The 18795-nt window shown below is 39.4% G+C and overlaps 1 protein-coding gene and 1 pseudogene across 3 annotated transcripts in view; one reads left to right on the top strand and one right to left on the bottom strand.

The window, feature by feature from the left end:
• Window positions 1-13433, bottom strand: part of CLTC (clathrin heavy chain) — a 59497-nt gene extending 46064 nt beyond the window's left edge. For both annotated transcript variants that reach the window (XM_081162643.1, XM_081162644.1), the window contains exon 1: window positions 12918-13433. In XM_081162643.1, coding sequence (XP_081018769.1) covers window positions 12918-12959 — 42 coding nt within the window. In that variant the 5' untranslated portion in view covers window positions 12960-13433. The remainder of the gene's footprint in view (window positions 1-12917) is intronic.
• A 499-nt stretch (window positions 13434-13932) lies between these two features.
• LOC308569153 (ubiquitin-conjugating enzyme E2 L3 pseudogene) lies at window positions 13933-18126 on the top strand (annotated as a pseudogene). The gene is made up of 2 exons (XR_014000657.1): window positions 13933-13989; window positions 17462-18126. The product of XR_014000657.1 is annotated as a ubiquitin-conjugating enzyme E2 L3 pseudogene (transcript).
• The last annotated feature ends 669 nt before the right edge of the window (window positions 18127-18795 follow it).

Raw genomic sequence — 18795 nt, 5'->3', positions numbered from 1 at the left:
TAGAGTTGCCACTTAATAGATCACAGGCAAGTCAGTTATCTCTGTGTATGTTTTCTCATCTGAAATTATAGTACCTATCCCAGAGTTGTGAGGGTTTAATGTGAAGTGCTTAGAATAGTCCCTGACACACAGTAAAGACTCAATAGATACCCTTAGTACATACAACACAGCTCAAGGTTAGCTTTTTTTGTATTTTCATTTTATTATCTGCTTAATTCAGCTGTCCTAAATGTTGGTTGAAACTCTGGGTGTGAATTTCTTTTGAGTACTGATAATAGATAAGTGGTCTGTGGGTACTTAACTTACTCAGATATTGAAATGCCCCCCCTTTTGACATAAGGAAATTACACTTAAAAACTTCCAATTCTGCTCTTTAATTTGCCTAACTAAAGTTAGATAGAGACCAGAATCTTCAATATCATGTAACATGAAACCATGTAACATGCTAATCCTAAGTAACTCAACTTTAATTCCTATTTTTAGGGGCATCATGGACACAATGGTATTGCTAAGGCTTTCTAACAAACTTGACAAACATGTCTCCAACAGTTCGCTGAGTGAGCAAGCTGGGGAAACTAATACAAACAGATGGCATATGGTCAGTATCATCAAAAATTCTCTTTACCCTAAAGAGAAACAGAAGGTAAAATGGAAAGCAGGCACAGCATTTCTCTCCTCAACGTGCAAAAGAGTTGAAGCCACCTGGTTCAAAGATACACACACACACACACAAATTTTATTATTCTTACTAAATACACAAGAGAGTATGTAGTGGTAAAGAAGAACCACATTTACAAATCACTTTCAAACAATTTAATATTCATGGAGAGACACAAAAGAGGGTAAATCAGATATAGTAAAAAAAAAGTTAAGAACTAAAGAATCTGGGTAAAGGGTGTATATGGGAATTCTCTGCACCATTCTAACTTTTCTGTAAATCTGAAACTCGATAAAAAATGTATTTAAAAAGAATCTTAAGGGACAGAACTGAAAGCAACATGCAGATCTTACTTGGATCCTGATTTAAATCAACCAGTAACATTTGGAGACAATCAGACAAATCTGAATTTGGATGGATTTTTAGATATTGAGGAATTGTTATATTAGGAGGCTATAATGATAACATAATTATTTTAAAATTTCCATATTTTCTAAAGATGTATGCTGGAGTATTTAGGGGTGAAATGTCATGATAGCCCAAATTTCTTTAAAATGTTTAAGTAAAACAAAAAAAGCAAATATAGCAAAATATTATTAAAACTCTAGATGATTGGGTATATGACTTCAGTTTTATGAAAGCTTACAAATTTATCTTTTTAAGTTTTAAAAAAGAGTAATTTCTACTCTTCTATAGGTTACAAAACTTGAAAATTAAATTGTAAGGATCGGACTTTTATTAGGCAATTTACCCATAGGGCAGGAAGGAAGACTACAACTTTAAGAGATAAACATGAAAATCAGTCAAAGAGTGAAGCAACTCAAGCTCTGTAAAGGGCTGTACACTGAATGTCTGCCCAATCAGAACTGGGAGGTTTGCTACTCGTCCAATATGGCAGCCAGTGGTTACACGCAGATATTTAATTTTGTTAGTAAAATTTAAATTCACTCCCTCACTCACACTGGTCACATTTCAAGTTATCAACAGGCACATGTGACTCAGAATACAGAACATTTCCATCATTGCACAGTTCTATTAGAGAACATTGTTTTCTGAAGTTTTTCTTGGGAGTCCAATAAGGAGGAAAAATGTATTTAACATTAAACTCTGGTAAAATATGAAGAACAGTTGGTAGAGACACACTCATCTTATACAAAGATTTCAGACAAAAGAGGAAGAAACAGAAAAAAATAGAACATTTAGGTTTCATAGTCCAGATATTTGCAGAAGGCTTGGGGGGGGGGGGGGATCTGCAAAGTTCAATGCTAGCAAAAGTAAGAGTCCAAGGAAAAACTCCTCAGTATGGTGCTTCTTTCCTCTCAAGAAATCACTTAATATTCAAATACCAGAGGTCCAGGGACTGAACCAGACTGAGAATGTAGAGATGTATGTAATAAGATACAATTTCATCAAAGAATATGAGAAAAAGAAAGGCCTGATTCTGTGCTTGGTAAACTACAACTGCCTCAATTTCTAAGATGTTCATCAATGTTAAAGCTTTTGGGGAAAGAATATACAACTGTGAGATGAATCCCCTAATTCAAAAATGGTGAGTATGAAAGAGACTATATTAAGATCAAAGAAACATGGTAAAAAAAAATTTACCTTCAGCAATATTAGATTCAGAAATCTAAGTTAAATGCTCATTAGTTTTTAAACACTTTAAGCTTTGCTTTTCCTGTCTTGGTTTTGAAACTATACCTGATTTGCCAATATGGCAGATACAACAGAGAAAGCGTCCCTTGCCTGAGGAGGGGCAAGGAATGCCGAGGTGCTGCATGAAAGTGACTCAACACACAGCACGAACTTAGAACAGTGTGGGGGCACAGAAATACTCTGTTTTAGGGACTTCTGTCCTTTTATAGTTATCTAGCTATCGGACTACAGTATCACGACATACCCTATTCTAAAACAGACTGGTTCTGATGTCATGCTTCTGACAATATAGTCAAACATAGGCAGGCCAATTTGCTTTTGTTCAAAACATATGTCACTAAAGACAGCTAGAAAAACTTTCATACATCAAAGAATCAGGAAACCTAGTGATGGTGAGTCAGAACATTAAAATACATTAGTGATCAAACTAGAAAAATATTGTTAAAGGGACCGAATGAACTATGAGTATATTTAATCCAAACAGTATACATTAAAAAGAGCAGAAAATGCTAGCATAAGACATTACAACCAAGTAAAATCACAGTACTTTTCAATGCCCAATTCTTTAACTAACTAAAGACAAGGCTCTCCATTAGCACAAAGTCTCTATCTCAGCAATCAATCACAATTGTATTTATGCCTACAAACATCACATAATTAAAGGAGTAATAGGTTTGCTTTGAGCCTACTAATTTCAACCAGCAGTTCTTACATTTGATCAGATAGAACATCCATGGGAAACAGGCTTTTTTTTTATAAGCATACCCGGGCAGTTTGCCTCCTAATGAATGATTAGTAAATGCAGAACAGAACTCATTTACCAGCTGTATCAGCTGAAAATCAAAATACATTAAAACTTGTGTTGATGCCAGCATTACTAAGAACTTATGTTTCACAATTAGTGCTTGGCTCTACACTTTACGGATCCTTCCTCCTTGTTTCATCTGAATAGCTAGGATGAAAAGGAAGTATGTATTAGCTACTGTATTTGAAATGAAGCTATTCTGTAAATACTCTGCATGGTCAGTAACTTACGTAAATAAATCTTGTATCTTGATAGGCTTGATAGGTGTGACCACTACAGAGTTAAAAAGTCAACAATTTTAGAGAAACCTGCTGATACTTGGATGTCACTCAATACAGATATTTTAAATGCCTGAAGATTTGGTTAACTTCCTATCCCAAGTATTTCACTCAGCATAATTTCCTTTAAAAGTTCCAAACATCCTCTACCTTCACTAGTATCAATCACAGTGAAAAAATATGCTGACAGAGCTACTTTATTAAGCCCTTCCAGGAAACAAGCAGAATGTCACATAAAAACGGCAATTGCTGTCTTCTACAGGAAATAAAGAAAAATGCTGAAAATGCAGCATTCCTTTAGTTCTTCTATCAATAGGATACCAGCCATTTGTTTTGTGTGCTCCACATTTCAAGCAACAACTAAAAATGCCTTTAATCCTATAGATTTGTTTATACTCCCTGTCAGTCTCTGAGGTAATTACTGTCTCAGGAGAATTCTTGACTCTGGTCACTCACTCCAAATTGTTTTAATTCTCTTATTATTATTACTGATTTTAGAGAAAGAGAGGAAGGGAGAAGGAGGGAGGGAGGGGGGAGAGAAACATCTACTTGCTGTTGCATTTATTTATGCACCCATTGGTTGATTCTTGTATGTGTCCTGACTGAGGATCAAACCCGCAACGTAGGTTTATCGGGACAACACTAGCCAACTGAGCTACCTAGCCAGGGCCAAATGGTTAAGTAGTAGATTCAGGAAGGAACCACACAGGTGGGGAGTAGGACTGAAGACTATTAGCTTTGGTAAACTATGAGGAGACTCGAAGAGAATTTCTCCTACTTGTAGCTTAACTACTGACTAGAAAATTTTAAATTTAACTCGTTCTTTAAAAATATTAATTTATAAGTAGATGAAATATTACATATCGATTTTAGCCAAGCTGCAGGGAAATACAGGGAAGTTTTTATGTCCCCAATCTTACAGATGTAGTATGACTCTCCCAGGGAATGCCCTTTCCTGTATACATGCCCCTCAGCCGGCACACAGCACCTGACTGCTACCAAGGCTATGTGATAATAGGTGGTATGTCTGTGTGCTAGCAATAGGAGATGGGGGTCGGGTGCAGAATTTACCCAAACTTTCCTTTCAAAGAACCAGAAATGAGGCTTACTTTGAAGGCTCAAGATCACAATAAATACTTAGTGCTGACTTAACATAAAGATCTTTAAAGGACGATCTGAATGGGCAGATCTAAGGGCTTGGTTTCCTGGTATGAATAACTAAAACATCTGGTCAGTTTCCTTACTGTTAAAACTGTAAAGGTCCCAAAGAAACTTCATTCTGTGACACAACTTCCCAATGACTTCACAAAACATTATTTTGAGTGGGAGCCCAGTGATTCAGTTCAACTTCACCACTGATATTCATGTATTTTCTACCCTGTGCTGACAGATCTGCTAGGAAATCAGACATTATGCTGTGTCGCTCATTTTTCTAGTTGGTTCAATCATTTAAAGCATGATCAGAACCCGGGTGCTGCAACTTACAAGACCAGAACCATTTTATTTTACATCTGAGTCATTGGAATGTTTCCTCGTGAACCTAAATACCAAAATTTTCAAGTTCAATTGAGTGAATGAAATAACACTCAGCACAAACACTTACAGGTTACCTCAAAGTCATTTAATATTAACAAATTCAGGGAGTTCAAAACCATTTTATTTAAACTCTTCATAGACATTTTTTATATCAGTGTCTTCATTAGCACTGGAAAGTCATCACCATTCCATCAAAGCTTTTCCCCCCCATAATGGTGCAATCATTGGAATTTTATAACATGCCTCGAATTTCTATTTGCGTATTATGAGAGTTGTTTTCACTTGCTTGGGTTATGATCTCCAAGAACATACCCCTAAGGGATTGCTTTTTGAGGAATATTCTAAGACAGCTCTTTGCCAAGGTCAGTGTATATGGACAGTCTTTGGCTTTACTCTGTCCACTTTGGTGTGTGTGTTTTTAAATCGATTTTTAGAGAGAAGAAGGGATAGAGAGTGAGAAACACTGATTTGTTGCTCCACTTATCTGTGCACTCATTGGTTGATTCTTGTATGTGCCATGACTGCAGCTTGAACCTGTAACTTTGGCATATCAGGGCAACGCTCTAACTGAGATACCTGGCCAGGGAGCATCAATCAGTTGATTCTTCTATGTGCCTTGACTGGGGATCTAACCCTCAACCTTGATGTATCGGGATCATGCTCTAATCAACTGACCTACGTGGCCAGGGCCACTTTCATGGTTTTTAAGCCCTCTTTCTTAGGTGAGCAACTGGTCAAAAATAATAGATGAAAGCAATGCTCAACCCAATTCCCATTTTTCATCTACTAAGATTACTACAGTTTCAATAGATGGGGGTCATCAAAAACTGCAATGCCCAGGACCCCCAGTGTGCATCACTATGAAAGTTCTTCCCTACCCTACTCCAGAAATGGACTAGATACAGAAAATGAGGAGGAAAGAGTCTGGTATAACTTCAAGATCTTGACTTCTGTAACTAGGAAGATGATTTTTTCCTTTAGCATGGCACATATGTTCAACTCAACTGATAAAGGGAGACTCCCCTCTAGCACAGAAAGTATTAACTTAATAAATGAGGTACTTGAGAAAAGCTAAAAAGACAGAGCTTGGATTAAATATCTGAGATATTTTCCACAATAGCACACTGCAGAATTTAATTTTTTTTAATGTGATGAAATAGTTTTAATGGATTCATTTTCTATTCTTTTAGAAATAAGCTTTAAAATCTGCTTTACTTAACTAAAACTTCAAGACATGTCCTTATTTACCCAATGATTCAGAACAGGAAGTACTATTACTTGGAAGTTCTGCTTCCCAAGCACAGCCATACCAGTTTGCAATCATTTTCCCCTCTACATAGGGCTATGCTAGTCAAACTGAGCAAGCATGTCCTACTCCCACTTTCCTCCTCCCCAGCACAATCACCTTCCTACAATTCTACTCAACTTTTACATTAGTATACACACAAAAGAATGCATAATTTAGTAAAATAGAAAGCAGAAGTTTCCTGCTTTTACAAGTGGCTTCAAACTGGAACTCTTGTCATCAAGGAAATGTCTATAGAGAAGTTTAAGAAGTTCAGCCTTATGAGAGGGATTTGATAATCATGGTTACAAGTTAATCTGATCTCAATCATTCTGCACAATTTTCTAGTGGAAACTTGGATAAAGTCCTTTAAAAACTTCATCTAAATAACTGTTTAAGGGATAAAAAAAAAATCAAATGTTGCTTCACTGGCCCCTATTTTCAAATATAAAAACTACTAACCTAAAAACAAACTACTAGTAGAATGTGTACATCAAAGACCACCACAATCTACATATAAACTGTGGTATATTTTGCAGTTCAAATCATACAGATCACACACCAAATGAGGCAATGTCCCACACTGAAAGAAGAACACATATTAGTCTGATCACCCACTCATGAGCTGTGTGCCTCTACAAGTTAAATGCTATAAACTTGTTTCCCCATCTGCAAAAAAAATCTAAGCCTATCTACATGAGGGGGCTATCTTGCTAATAAAATGAGATCATGAACATAAAATATTTAGTAGAGTTCTTGGCACACAGTAGGTACTCAAACAGCTGTTTATTTTGATCTTGTAGATTTCAAAGCAATTAAGATTTGACGTATAGTTATTCCCTCTAAACTAGGACAAAATACCTTAAATTATGTCTTTCATAATACAAAGAGAGACACAAAAACCAAGTCTGACAGATGGGTTTTGCATAATACATTCAGATCCAAACCTCCTGCCATCCCATCAAGTTAAGAGCATTAGCCACAGGCACTTGGCTGGGGGCGGGGGAGACGGACCTACAGCTGTAAACTTTGCTATGATTTACATATATACTATAAATCAACCAGAGAAATAGTCTCCTTCTAATATAAAGGACTAAAATATCTATCAGCAAGGAACTCATTTCCCATTTAAGTGAGATTTACTTCAACACAACCATCTTACAGAAGGTCATATAAAACAACACAAACAAAGGTCTGACAGGCATACCACCTGGATATTTTATCAGATATGATTAGGTCTCTCAAATATTTCTGACCAAGGAACACTAATTAAAAATGTACCAATGATACACAATGAGTACTCATGGTGTATAATGAAAGATTTTTAAAATTATTTCTTTTGGACACAGTTTAAGAGCGGGATCAATTTTGTATCATTAATATTTGTATTAAATTCTGCATAGTATCACACATTAGATACTATCCATGGCTGCAGTTATGTGTGGACAGCCTCTGTAAACTCATCAATGCAAGTGCAAATGCAAGCTGCAGTCTGTCTTGTTCACTACTTTGTCCTTAGGCTAACACAGTTGCTGACATGTGATAAATGCTCAAATCTTAGGTGCATACCAAACATTTATGAACCATAAAAATCTAGGTATACAAATTAAACACTGTGTCATCAGTTCAAAGATACCTGAAAAAAATGTACTAGACACAATTTTTATATCTAACATTTATTGCTCCAAAAGTGCTACACCAAGTCCTTTTCACATACATGACCTCAGACCTTCACAGTAACTTTGTGAGGCAGTTATGCCTATTTTAACCTATTTTACCAGAGGTTAGTCTTAACCTGTGTTCTCCAATACTGTAACCACAGTTCACAAGCCATAGGTAGTACTGAGCATTTGAAATGAGGTTTGCTGTGACCGATTTTAAAATTAAAATTAAACAGTTATTGCCCAGCCGGGCGTGGCTCAGCGGTTGAGCATCGACCTAGGATCCAGGAGGTCGGGGTTCGATTTCCGGTCAGGGCACATGCCCGGGTTGTGGGCTGCAGCCAATCAATGACTTTCTCATCATTGATGTTTCTACCTCTCTCTCTTCCTCTCCCTTCCTCTCTCTGAAATCAATAAAGATATCTTTAAAAAAAAAAAAAATTTAAACAGTTATTAATGATTGGTTATTTATGGAAAACTTAAGTATGCTCAGAATAACCTAGGTATGCAAATCTGCTTTTCCAACTGTAAATTTTATAAAAGCTAAATACAGATCAAATATTTCCAATGAAAACAGGCTCTAAATTGAGATGTGCTCTAAATGTAAAATACACATCAGATTTGAAAATTCAGTACCCTCTAAAAAAAGGAATGTGAAATATCTCATTTGAAAATTTTATACTGATTACAGTCTGAAATTGTAACATTCAGGTATTCTGAGTTACATAAATATACTAAAATTAATTTCACCTGTTTTTCCATATGGCCACTGGAGAATGTAAAATTAAATATATGGTTCTTATTATTTTTCTATTTGACAACACTGGTCTTAACCACCCCCAAATCCCTAATCTGTCTACTATACCACATCATTAAACACATTTTAAACAGTAGAGAAAGCATTTCTTGGAGCAAAGTCCAACAACAAAAAAAGCACACTAGGATACTGCATAACTTCTCTTTTTAAAAACAAAAAAAAAAGTACTGATTTTTAGAGAGGAAGGGAGAGAGAGAGAAACACTGATTTGTTGTTCCACTTGTTTATGTATTCATTGTTTGATTTTTTTATGTACCCTGACTGGGGATTGTACCTGCAATCTTGGCATATGGGGGCAACCTTGGTGTATGGGGATGACGCTCTAGTCAACTCTAATTACAACCAGGGCTGTATAACTTCTCTTAAGGCCAACCATTCTACTTCTTCAGAATAGTTGGTGTCAAAAGACCTAGGCTGATACTGTGAGTCTCACTTTCTTCAACTGTTTAAGAAGGATGTCAGGGGATTAAGTGAAGACCTGGAAAGCACGCATCCATTCATAGGATACAAGCCTCCTGCGGCTATTTACATGTAAATCAATTTAAAGAAATAAAAGCAAAAACTCAGTTCCTCAGTCACACTAACCACATTTCAAGTTTTCAACGTCCCTCTGTAGCTAGTACAAATTTTTCATCATGGAAGAAAGTTCTATTGGACAGTACCTCTCCAAAGGCAAAAACCGTATCAGTAACAGTAACAGAAAAAAACATCTTGTGAAATGTAATTCAGGTAACATAGATTGAGGTTCCTGAAATCATTTATTTTACTGCACACTAAAATGAAAATGACTGAGGTTCTACACACACACACACACACACACACACACACACACACACACACACACAGAGTTCCGCGTCTTAAATTATTTCCTAGAGAGTGAAAGCACAGTCACTAGAATTAGTCACCCACCTTTCAGCTGAGTAAACTGACCATTAGGAAAATTCTGAAAAACATGATATATTTTAAACCTGGAAGCTATTCCAAGGGTAGACTGCAGCATAACTCCAGGCAGTTGCCTCTTTCAGGCAGTCCAGTTAAGCATATAGCATATCCCAACAACACTTGGCATTGCTTTCTCTTTGCAAACCAAAACAACCATATCAAGAACCCCTACCATTCAACTCACAACACATTCCAGGTCTGCATTTATGGATTAAAGAGAAAAGAACAGGGTTGGAGATTTTTAATTGCAGACCCAAGGAACCTGGAACACAGTGGAATGCATCAGTTGGCACAAACATACTTAATGTGCCAAGAATTGAGAATTGCAGGCAACATTTTGTATGTATAGCCTAGGACTTTCCCCCCCAGAATCTGTAACTCTAACAATGTCTAACTCAACTAGGCATTCATCCACTGACTATCAGCCTAAACATTCTAAAAAAGAAAAAACAAAAACCCTTCATAACTTAAAATATTAACATTCATTTGCTGTATAGTTCCAAGCCCCAATGACAGATCCTTCAGCTGGCCAAAGTATTTACGTGTTATAAAAATAAATTTACAGTTCACCTTTTGAAGCTTTCACAAGCTAACTCTACATTCAAGTTCCTCAATTCTTGTTCCTAATTTTTATCCTAAGTATTTCAGAGTGTTTTCTGCTACTTAGCAAACTGCAGGGACTCAGATGTCAAAGGCCTAAAATGACAATTAGAGTAATCCTTATTAATTTTTAAAAGGGGAAGAGATAAAAATGAGAAGTCAGAAGATACATATCCTGGAAGAGGTTGGGGACTGGGACTTTGCTCAACTAATCATTTTCAGCTGAAGCATACAGTCACAATTGCAAGCCTAATTTTAGGCATGGCATATTACTCCAAAAAAATGGATGACGGAATTCTTCAAGTGTAACTGAAAAGCTACTTTACATTCAAATCTTCAAATTATTTGGGAAGAAAACGGCTTCACTCAAGTATTTGCAGAAATTCTGAATCCCTTAGAAATCAGACCCATATTAAATCTGTGACAAGGTTGGATTCCAATCTTTGGGATTATTTAATAATTATTTCCTCATTAATAGAGATGAACTATTGCCCAAGCCACCCCTAGTCAAGAAATGAGATCTGTCTGGCTCGGTTGGTTGGATGTAGTCTGGCACAAGGAAGGGTTGCTGGTTCTATTCCCAGTGGGGGCGCATGCTCAATCCTCGGTGAGGCGCTCGCAGGAGGCAGCCAATGGACGTTGGGCTCTCACATCAATGTTTCTTTCTCCCCTTTCCTCTCTCTATCAAAATCAATAAACTATTTTTTAAAAATGAGATTAGTGGGCTATACCTCTGCCTTATAAATAGCAATTGTACCTGCTTCTGTGTATGATTTTAGAAACATCTGTCTGCAGAAAGATTATGCATCAGATGCACTGTAGTCTAAGGAGCCTGTTTTCTTCCACACCCAAGAACACTGTTTTCCTAACCCTCCACATTCAGGTACACCCTACTGCAACAGAAATAACCATAGTAATTAAAATCTTAGATCGAGCATAAATAACTTCTGTGTCCATTCTGTCACTTAATGTTTTTAACCTATTGTAAAATAATGTTCCATTTACTTCAGATGAGTGACCTGAAAACCATAGATGACTGAAGAAAGTGCATTACTTAACTCATTTTTTGAATAAAGATTAATGCCCTAGCTGGGCTGCTCAGTTGGTTAGAGCATCCTCCCAATACACGAAGGTTGTGGGTTTAATCCGGTCAGGGCACATGCAAAAATCAACTAATGAATGCATAAATAAGTAGAACAACAATCGGTGTTTCTCTCTCCCCCTTCCTCTCTCTCTAAAATCAATAAATTTTAAAAAGGTTATTCATTACATTTCAAGACTTAAAAGAAAAGGATTTCTTGCTGATGTATGTAAAGGTGATAATACCTGTAAAGAAATATGAAATTATGTTACTGATAGCCTGAATGTTAAACCTTTTTATTAACAAGAATTCTGTATGTACGGACGTGATACCAACGGGAGAAAGTAAATAAAATTAGCCTTCACTGGTAAACGGTTACTAATATTAGTGTCGTGTCAAACCATGGCATCTTTTATCATGCAATTAGCCCCTCAGATTGAGCTGAGGCAGGCCTCTTTAAGGAATATTTAGGAAGAAAATTAATATGAATAAATTATTTCAGCCAAAGTGAAACCTGGATTGGTGCACCAGGAAGCTCAGAAAAGGCCTAATTCAGTCAAGCCCTCCAATGATCACCTGCCTGGGGCCTCCATGGGCATGCTGCCAGATAAGACAGTGTGTTGCCTACAGGATAATGCACCATGGGGGAGAATTCTAGAACTTACGAAAAGGAAAGCGATTACAGACCAAATAACCTTGCATATCTCAGACAGGTGAGCTCTATCCCCAGGGCTCAGTTCAATTCCACGCAATCCTGAGGGAGGGAGGTACTCACGCCCACAACTACCTGCTAAACTCCAGCAGACTCCAAGAAAACCTCTGAATAACTCTTCCCTACCTTCTAGAACCAAAGAGGGGATAAGAACCTCAATACCCCAGAGAAGTGAAGAAAAGGAAAAAAAGGCGAGTTCCCCTAGGGACCTTGACCCCACGCACTCTGGGATTGACGCCGCCCTGAGAAACGCGTTCCCCCACTCTACTCTCCTTCGGTTCCTTCGGTGACCTTCTGTTCCTACTGCCTGGGGGAAAGCAAGGAGCACACCACCGCCATTGCCTCCATCCCCCGGGGAAGGTGTCTTTCTCAGCTGAAAGCCGCAAAGGGAGGAAGAAAAAAGGTTGCTCCTCCCCAACCCACCCGCCTCACAGCTCCTGGGTGCAGACACGACGGGGGAAAGGGAAGAGGAAAGCAATGGGAGGTGACAGCCCTACACAGGCCTAGGCGAGGAGATTCTAGCTCCGGAAGAAACGCGGGAGAATTCTCCCCCCTCACCCCAGCCTACCCAAATGAATGAACTGAATAAAACGGGGGGGGGGGGGTGTTACTATGCGCAGTTCTTGCCACCCAGGAAGCGAAGACAGAAAAGCCCTCCATCCCAGGACTGGCCTCGCTGCCCTTCGCACCCTGACTCTCGCCCTTTCCATCCAAACCTCACACCATTTAACCCTTTCCTCCCAAGACAGCGCCCCCATTCTCCATCTACCACAGACACCAATACCCCCCCCCACCTCCGATAGTGCTTTCTGCTTGGGCCCAGACCCCAGCTTTTCCCTCCTTACCACCCCTTCCACAGCCCTCACCAGCCCCGGCCGAGCCGCACCTGGAGATGCTCCTGAAAACGAATTGGCAGAATCTGGGCCATGGCGCTGTCGGGGGTATGGTCTCCTCCTGTCACTGGGGCTGCGGGGCAGTGGCTGCCCGGACTCTCCAAGGGAGAGGAGGAGAAAGGGGAGGGGGTGGGCTGGGCTCGGCAAGATACTCTCCGGGGACGCAGGAAACTGGCAGGCAGACGAAAGAGCTCGGGTCGGGGGCGGAGGCTCCAGGGTCCGCGAGAGCCGCAATGGCGGAACCGGGCGCAGCGCAGACTCCGGAAACGGCTGAGCCCTGCGGAGGGATCCGGCGACAGCACTCTGCCCAAGCCTCCTCACTCCCTCCGCCTTATGTACCCCTCCACGGAGCGTCGCGGTGCAACGAGCGCAGGAATTCGGGACGCAGTGCGCTCAAGGCTTCGCTTATTGCGGCGACCCGAGGGGAACTAGAGGGAGCGGAGGGACTACTTTTTCGGACTCATCACTTTGCCTAGTCTCCTGCTTTTCTTTCCCTCCTCTCCCCCCCCCCCCTTTTTTTTTTGCATTTTGCCACATCATGCGACTAGGGGCGGGCGACGTCACTTCCGTTGGCGCTTTAGGTCCCACCCACGTACTTCCGGGTGCACGTGACGCTGGCCGGGAAGGTCGGCTGATAGCTCTCAGAGTGCAGGACGGGTTCTGGGGGAATGTGGCGTCTCCTGGGAACGCGGGGTCTGTTGGGCCGCCGTGAGGAATGGTGGCGCTGCGTGTTTCCCCTGGGGCCCTGCCTACTTACACCGACTGCCCTTAGGAAGAGCACGGAGCGTGGGCAGAAGGGCCCAGCCTCCCGCCCTCCCGTGACTCAGGGAAACGGCCTCCCCGCAGAGCGCTCTCCCGGCGCTGGCTGCGGCACTCCTCCCCCGCCTAGTTTCGTAGGGTGGGTGTTCGCTTACATCCCAGGGAGGGGGCAAGGAATTGGGGTTTAAAATCCTTCCTGCCCTTACGAACGCCCTTCCGACGGTTGGAAAGCTGACGCTTGGATTCCAACTAGAACTAGCAGTCTCTCCGGGTGTTCCTTAAGTAATTGGCTCACCGGACAGGGAGGTATCTCAAGCTGGCCTTGTAGCTTTTCTATGCGTTTCTGCGGACATTTTGGCGGACATGCATGTCGGTCTAGCTTAGTAATATATTTGTCTGGTGTTAAAGGGTTTGAGTCTCATAAATACGCGAAAGAACTGGACCAGAATTGTGGTCACATCAAGTAATTAATGAGTCAGGTCTGGACAACTGGGTTAAGGGTGGTTTGTAAAACCTTCGGTGTGACTAATGCACACTCGGAGAAAGGGATTAATTTACTGGCCCGGCCACCTCTCCTTTCCTTGCAAATTAGCAGTGTTTGGGAATGTAAGCGTTTAAAAGCCGGAGCGTGTCGTGACTTTTAACAGCATTAATGTATCTAAGATATTCATTATGGATTAATAACCTTCCCAGCACTTTCTTGCTAAATTATAAGCTGCAATATTTCATAATAGCACAAATACAATAAAAGACAAAAGAATTTAGTTCTGCGCCTTTCATCTTTCTAAGAGGTGATTCTTTTTCAAAAAAAAAAAGTCTTGAAAAACTCAGGTATACAATGATTATTTTTAGTGCCCTTTCCAGTTAAACATAAACTCCTGTTAGGTATACAGTAATTTTGTTTGTTAGGCAGTTTTGCCTGGAGAAGTTTGCTTAATCATTTAAATTGCTTTTAATGTATTCCCCAAAATATGTATCACATACTAAGGATGAGAGAAGAATCTTTGGCAGATAAGGAGAGAAGGTTCTGCAGAGAAGAGTGAATATTTATGTTTGGAAAAATCTCATTTTGTTTGATTAAACTAAGTACTTGAAGATGTTCTGTATTCTGCAACATTTGAAATGACCTTTCTAATACCAACTTTAATAGCTGCTTTCAGTCCTTTCTGGAAGTAGACAAAATCTAAATTAAAAATTGAAAGGAGTTTTTATTACAGTAAAAGCACTAGTTTAATTAAGTAACATTTCCAATCTTAGAATCTGGGATACAAGAGTTATATCATGAAAGAGCCATGGAAACTTTATTTATAACCGTCTTGCGTTTTCATACAGACCTGTAATTTTAAGTATATTTAGAATCCCCAAAGCAATTGATTTTGGCTTGGATATTTGGTGTGGAATAGCTAACCAAAAGTGTGCCGAGGTTCTGTTAAAGTGACTTGCTGTGTCATCACACACAGAAATCTAATACATACATTATCTTCAGAAATCAGTTGGAGAAAAGAAAAATAGATTACAATATACCAGCTCATTTTGAACAGTATATCCTTCAGATCAATAAATCCAAAATTTTTAAGATTAAAAAAAAAAAAAAAAAGGTCCAGGTGATAAGAATTAAACCAAACCTGTGGCTTTTAAAGATCAGTAATTTTGGCTGAGGTACTAAGAGAGTAGTATGCTGTTCTTGCTAATGATGCAGAAACAGAGGGAAAAACACTGTCAATCATTGGTTTAGTAGCCCCAAAGGCTGAGTCACTGTTAACAGTTACCTGAGCAGTAACTGAATGACTTGAAGGTACTACCTTAAGTTAGAAGATAACCTAGTAAATCAGGGGAAAAATGCTGGCTTTTTCCCCCCTTTGATAAAGTCTTTTAATAAGACCACTGCTATAAATGTATCATCATCCTGGCTTCTGGTTTCAGAAAATATTTTAGTAAGATAGCCATGTTTATAAAATAAATGGTTAAGTTCTTTTAATTTGAAGCTATTTTTTAGCAGAATGTTCAATAGTAGGGTCACAGCAAGTGCCATTAGCAAAAACTGTGTTGGTCATGTGCTATTTTGAGGAGTGCCAAGTTTCTTAAAACCTACACAGGGAACCTTTATTGTGCCCCTATTTTGTATTTTATGCCAGTAACTATGATATATACATAAATACCTCCAATGATAATGACACCTCAGAAAAACTTTTCATTGTCCGTGATTCAGATTCCTCTGTAGTTCATCTTCAAGCAGCCCCAGAATTAAGGCCCCTGCCTTTAACTTGACCTCTTCAACACAGCATGAGCTAGTTGCATTGCAAAAGTCACAAAGTAAAGGCAGTTCTCAAACATTAAGAAATTAATTTTCAAGCAGACTTTAAACCTAACCTGCTGTACCTAACAAATATTTAAAATTCAGATTTTAATGAAACAAAACAGGATATACTTGAGCCTTACCCAAGTAAGATAAGTGGTTTTGACATTTAAACAGCAGCTTTGAAACATCTCACCCCCCTAGGGCCCCTGATAAGAATCCCAGCAGGATTAGGTAAAGAGCAGCACACATCAAACGCCCCAGTAAGTGGCTCAGGTATTACTCAACCTACAGTGCCCACTTTATTCTGGGCCTGTGCAAGGCACTGAGTATAGGCAAAGCTCACCCAAAAAGAAACACAAGGCAAGGAAAAAATTTTTCATAGCCTTTTTCAGAATGAAATGGGCCTGAAATTATACTTAATCATTCACTCAGGCTTGTCCTAAACCTGTAATTTATATAGACAAGTTTTATAATGTATCATGGATGGCAATAAGATCTAGTGAATCTTTATTCTGTGTCAGGATTGAACATGTGCCAAGTGAATAGCCCTGTGGAAATACAATCTGGAGTCTGGTCATATTATATAATCCCCTCCCGTGTTTTCTAAGGTTAAATCAGATCCCCGCAGAGGAATGAAGTGGCTTAAAAGGCATCTCAGGAAAGTTGATTCAATATAGTGATACACGGGGCACTGTGGACAGAAAAACACAGAGTATTAACCCTGCTGATCAATAATGACTCAGATGCCACATCATAACATCCCTTTCATATCCAAAAACAAAATCAAAAGAAGCTTGAAAGTGGAGGGGCAGGGTGTGGAAATGATCATTATAGGCTAATTGTTTTCTCCTTTTTAAATATGTAGAACTGTCTCTCTCCACTTCCTACAGTTTTTACTGTCCTCAATCCAAAGCAAGGCATGACCCACAAACATGTTCTCTTAGCAATCTTAAAACTCTGTCACACTTCACGGATAGTTCTACCAGTAGCAATGTACACATGAAGACTTGTTAACCATAGTCAACTCTTCCTCAGAATAGTTAAGGGCTTAGATTTGGTAAACAAAGTTTTCATTAATTCAGTAACAGTTTCAAGGAAGTATAATCTAATTTAGTCAACAAACACTTTTCAATACAATGAAAATTTAATACTCAAAATCTTTTGAAAAGGCTTTCTAAAAAAATGTGTTCTATGGGGAAAGCAAATCTAAATCTTAAAAAAAAACCCGGCCCTGGCCGAGTGGCTCAGTTGTTTGTAGCATCGTCCCAAACACATCAATTCCTGGTCAGGGCACATCGGGGAGGCAACCAATTGATGTTTCTCACATCCATGTTTCTCTCTTAAAAAAAGTGGGGGGAGGTGCGGCTCAGGTTCATCACTGTGTAGTTTTTGTGTAGTTCTGCAAATGTAGCCTGATCTGAATATGCACCAAATTTAGGACACACTAGAAATTACTTTTTTAAAAATGCCTTACTTCAGAGCAGCACCAGACCCAGGATGGCGGCCAGCAGGCGGCTGATGAAGGAGCTGGAAGAAATCCGCAAATGTGGAATGAAAAACTTCCGTAACATCCAGGTTGATGAAGCTAATGTATTGACTTGGCAGGGGCTTATTGTTCCTGACAACCCTCCATATGATAAGGGGGCCTTCAGAATCGAAATCAACTTTCCAGCAGAATACCCATTCAAACCACCGAAGATCACGTTTAAAACAAAGATCTATCACCCCAACATTGATGAAAAGGGACAGGTCTGTCTGCCAGTAATTAGTGCTGAAAACTGGAAGCCAGCGACAAAAACTGACCAAGTAATCCAGTCCCTCATAGCACTGGTGAACAACCCCCAGCCTGAGCACCCCCTTAGGGCGGACCTAGCTGAAGAATACTCTAAAGACCGTAAAAAATTCTGTAAGAATGCTGAAGAGTTTACAAAGAAACATGGGGAAAAGCGACCTATGGACTAAAATCTGCCATGACTGATTCCAGCAAGTGTGAGCAGACACCCAGCAAAGCAGGACTCTCTGGAAAACTGACACAGGCCACCACCTGGCGCTTGCTTGTGGCAGTTGCAGTTACTAACTTTCTACAGTTTTCTTAATCAAAAGTGGTCTTAGGTAACCTGTAAAGGAGGATTAAAAATTTAAGATGTTCTAAAAAATAAAAATAAAAATGCCTTACTTCAGTGTGTCATGACTGATAAAAATGGGTTATGTAAAACAAACCAACAACCTGACTTTAATGTTGGACAGTATACAACCATGCTACTACTCCATCCATAACACTTCAGTAATTAAAAATATGTAGCATTCCTATGAGCCCACCTCATTTATTTAAATTTTCTTTTTCTTTCCTGAGCCAACCCTGTTAGCACCAAAAGATATGAGGTTAGATCTACCAGCCACTCAAATATAAACCTAATAAAGACTATCTAGCTAACCATCAGATCAGATATAGAGGAGAGAGTACACTCCTCATTATTGAGGAGGGCTTAAAAATTCCATTTCTTGAAAGGGAACTAAATGGACTGGGAGACGGGCACACAATGGCAGGCAGTCTCTAAGTGCTGCACGCTATAGAAGGATAACCCCAGTCCAAGCCGACTTTCACATTTTTTCTATCTGCAAGTATGAGTGGCACTCAAATTATTTTTCATTTGATCTACTTAGTGTTAATTCAAGTTACAGACTAGAAACTGCAAAACCCTTCAAAAAAAGCCCTTCTCAAAGTGACACACAATCTTTCATGGCTTAACTCTGATTCTTTTCCCCAACCACACAAATTGTCTTCTTTTTGTTGTAGTCTAAGTCCTACTTTT

The sequence above is a fragment of the Miniopterus schreibersii genome (genome assembly GCF_964146895.1).
Source record: "Miniopterus schreibersii genome assembly, chromosome: 16".
Taxonomy (NCBI): Eukaryota; Metazoa; Chordata; class Mammalia; order Chiroptera; family Miniopteridae; genus Miniopterus; species Miniopterus schreibersii.
Note: the sequence above shows the minus strand (reverse complement) of the source record. Positions and strands in the feature narration are given on the sequence as shown.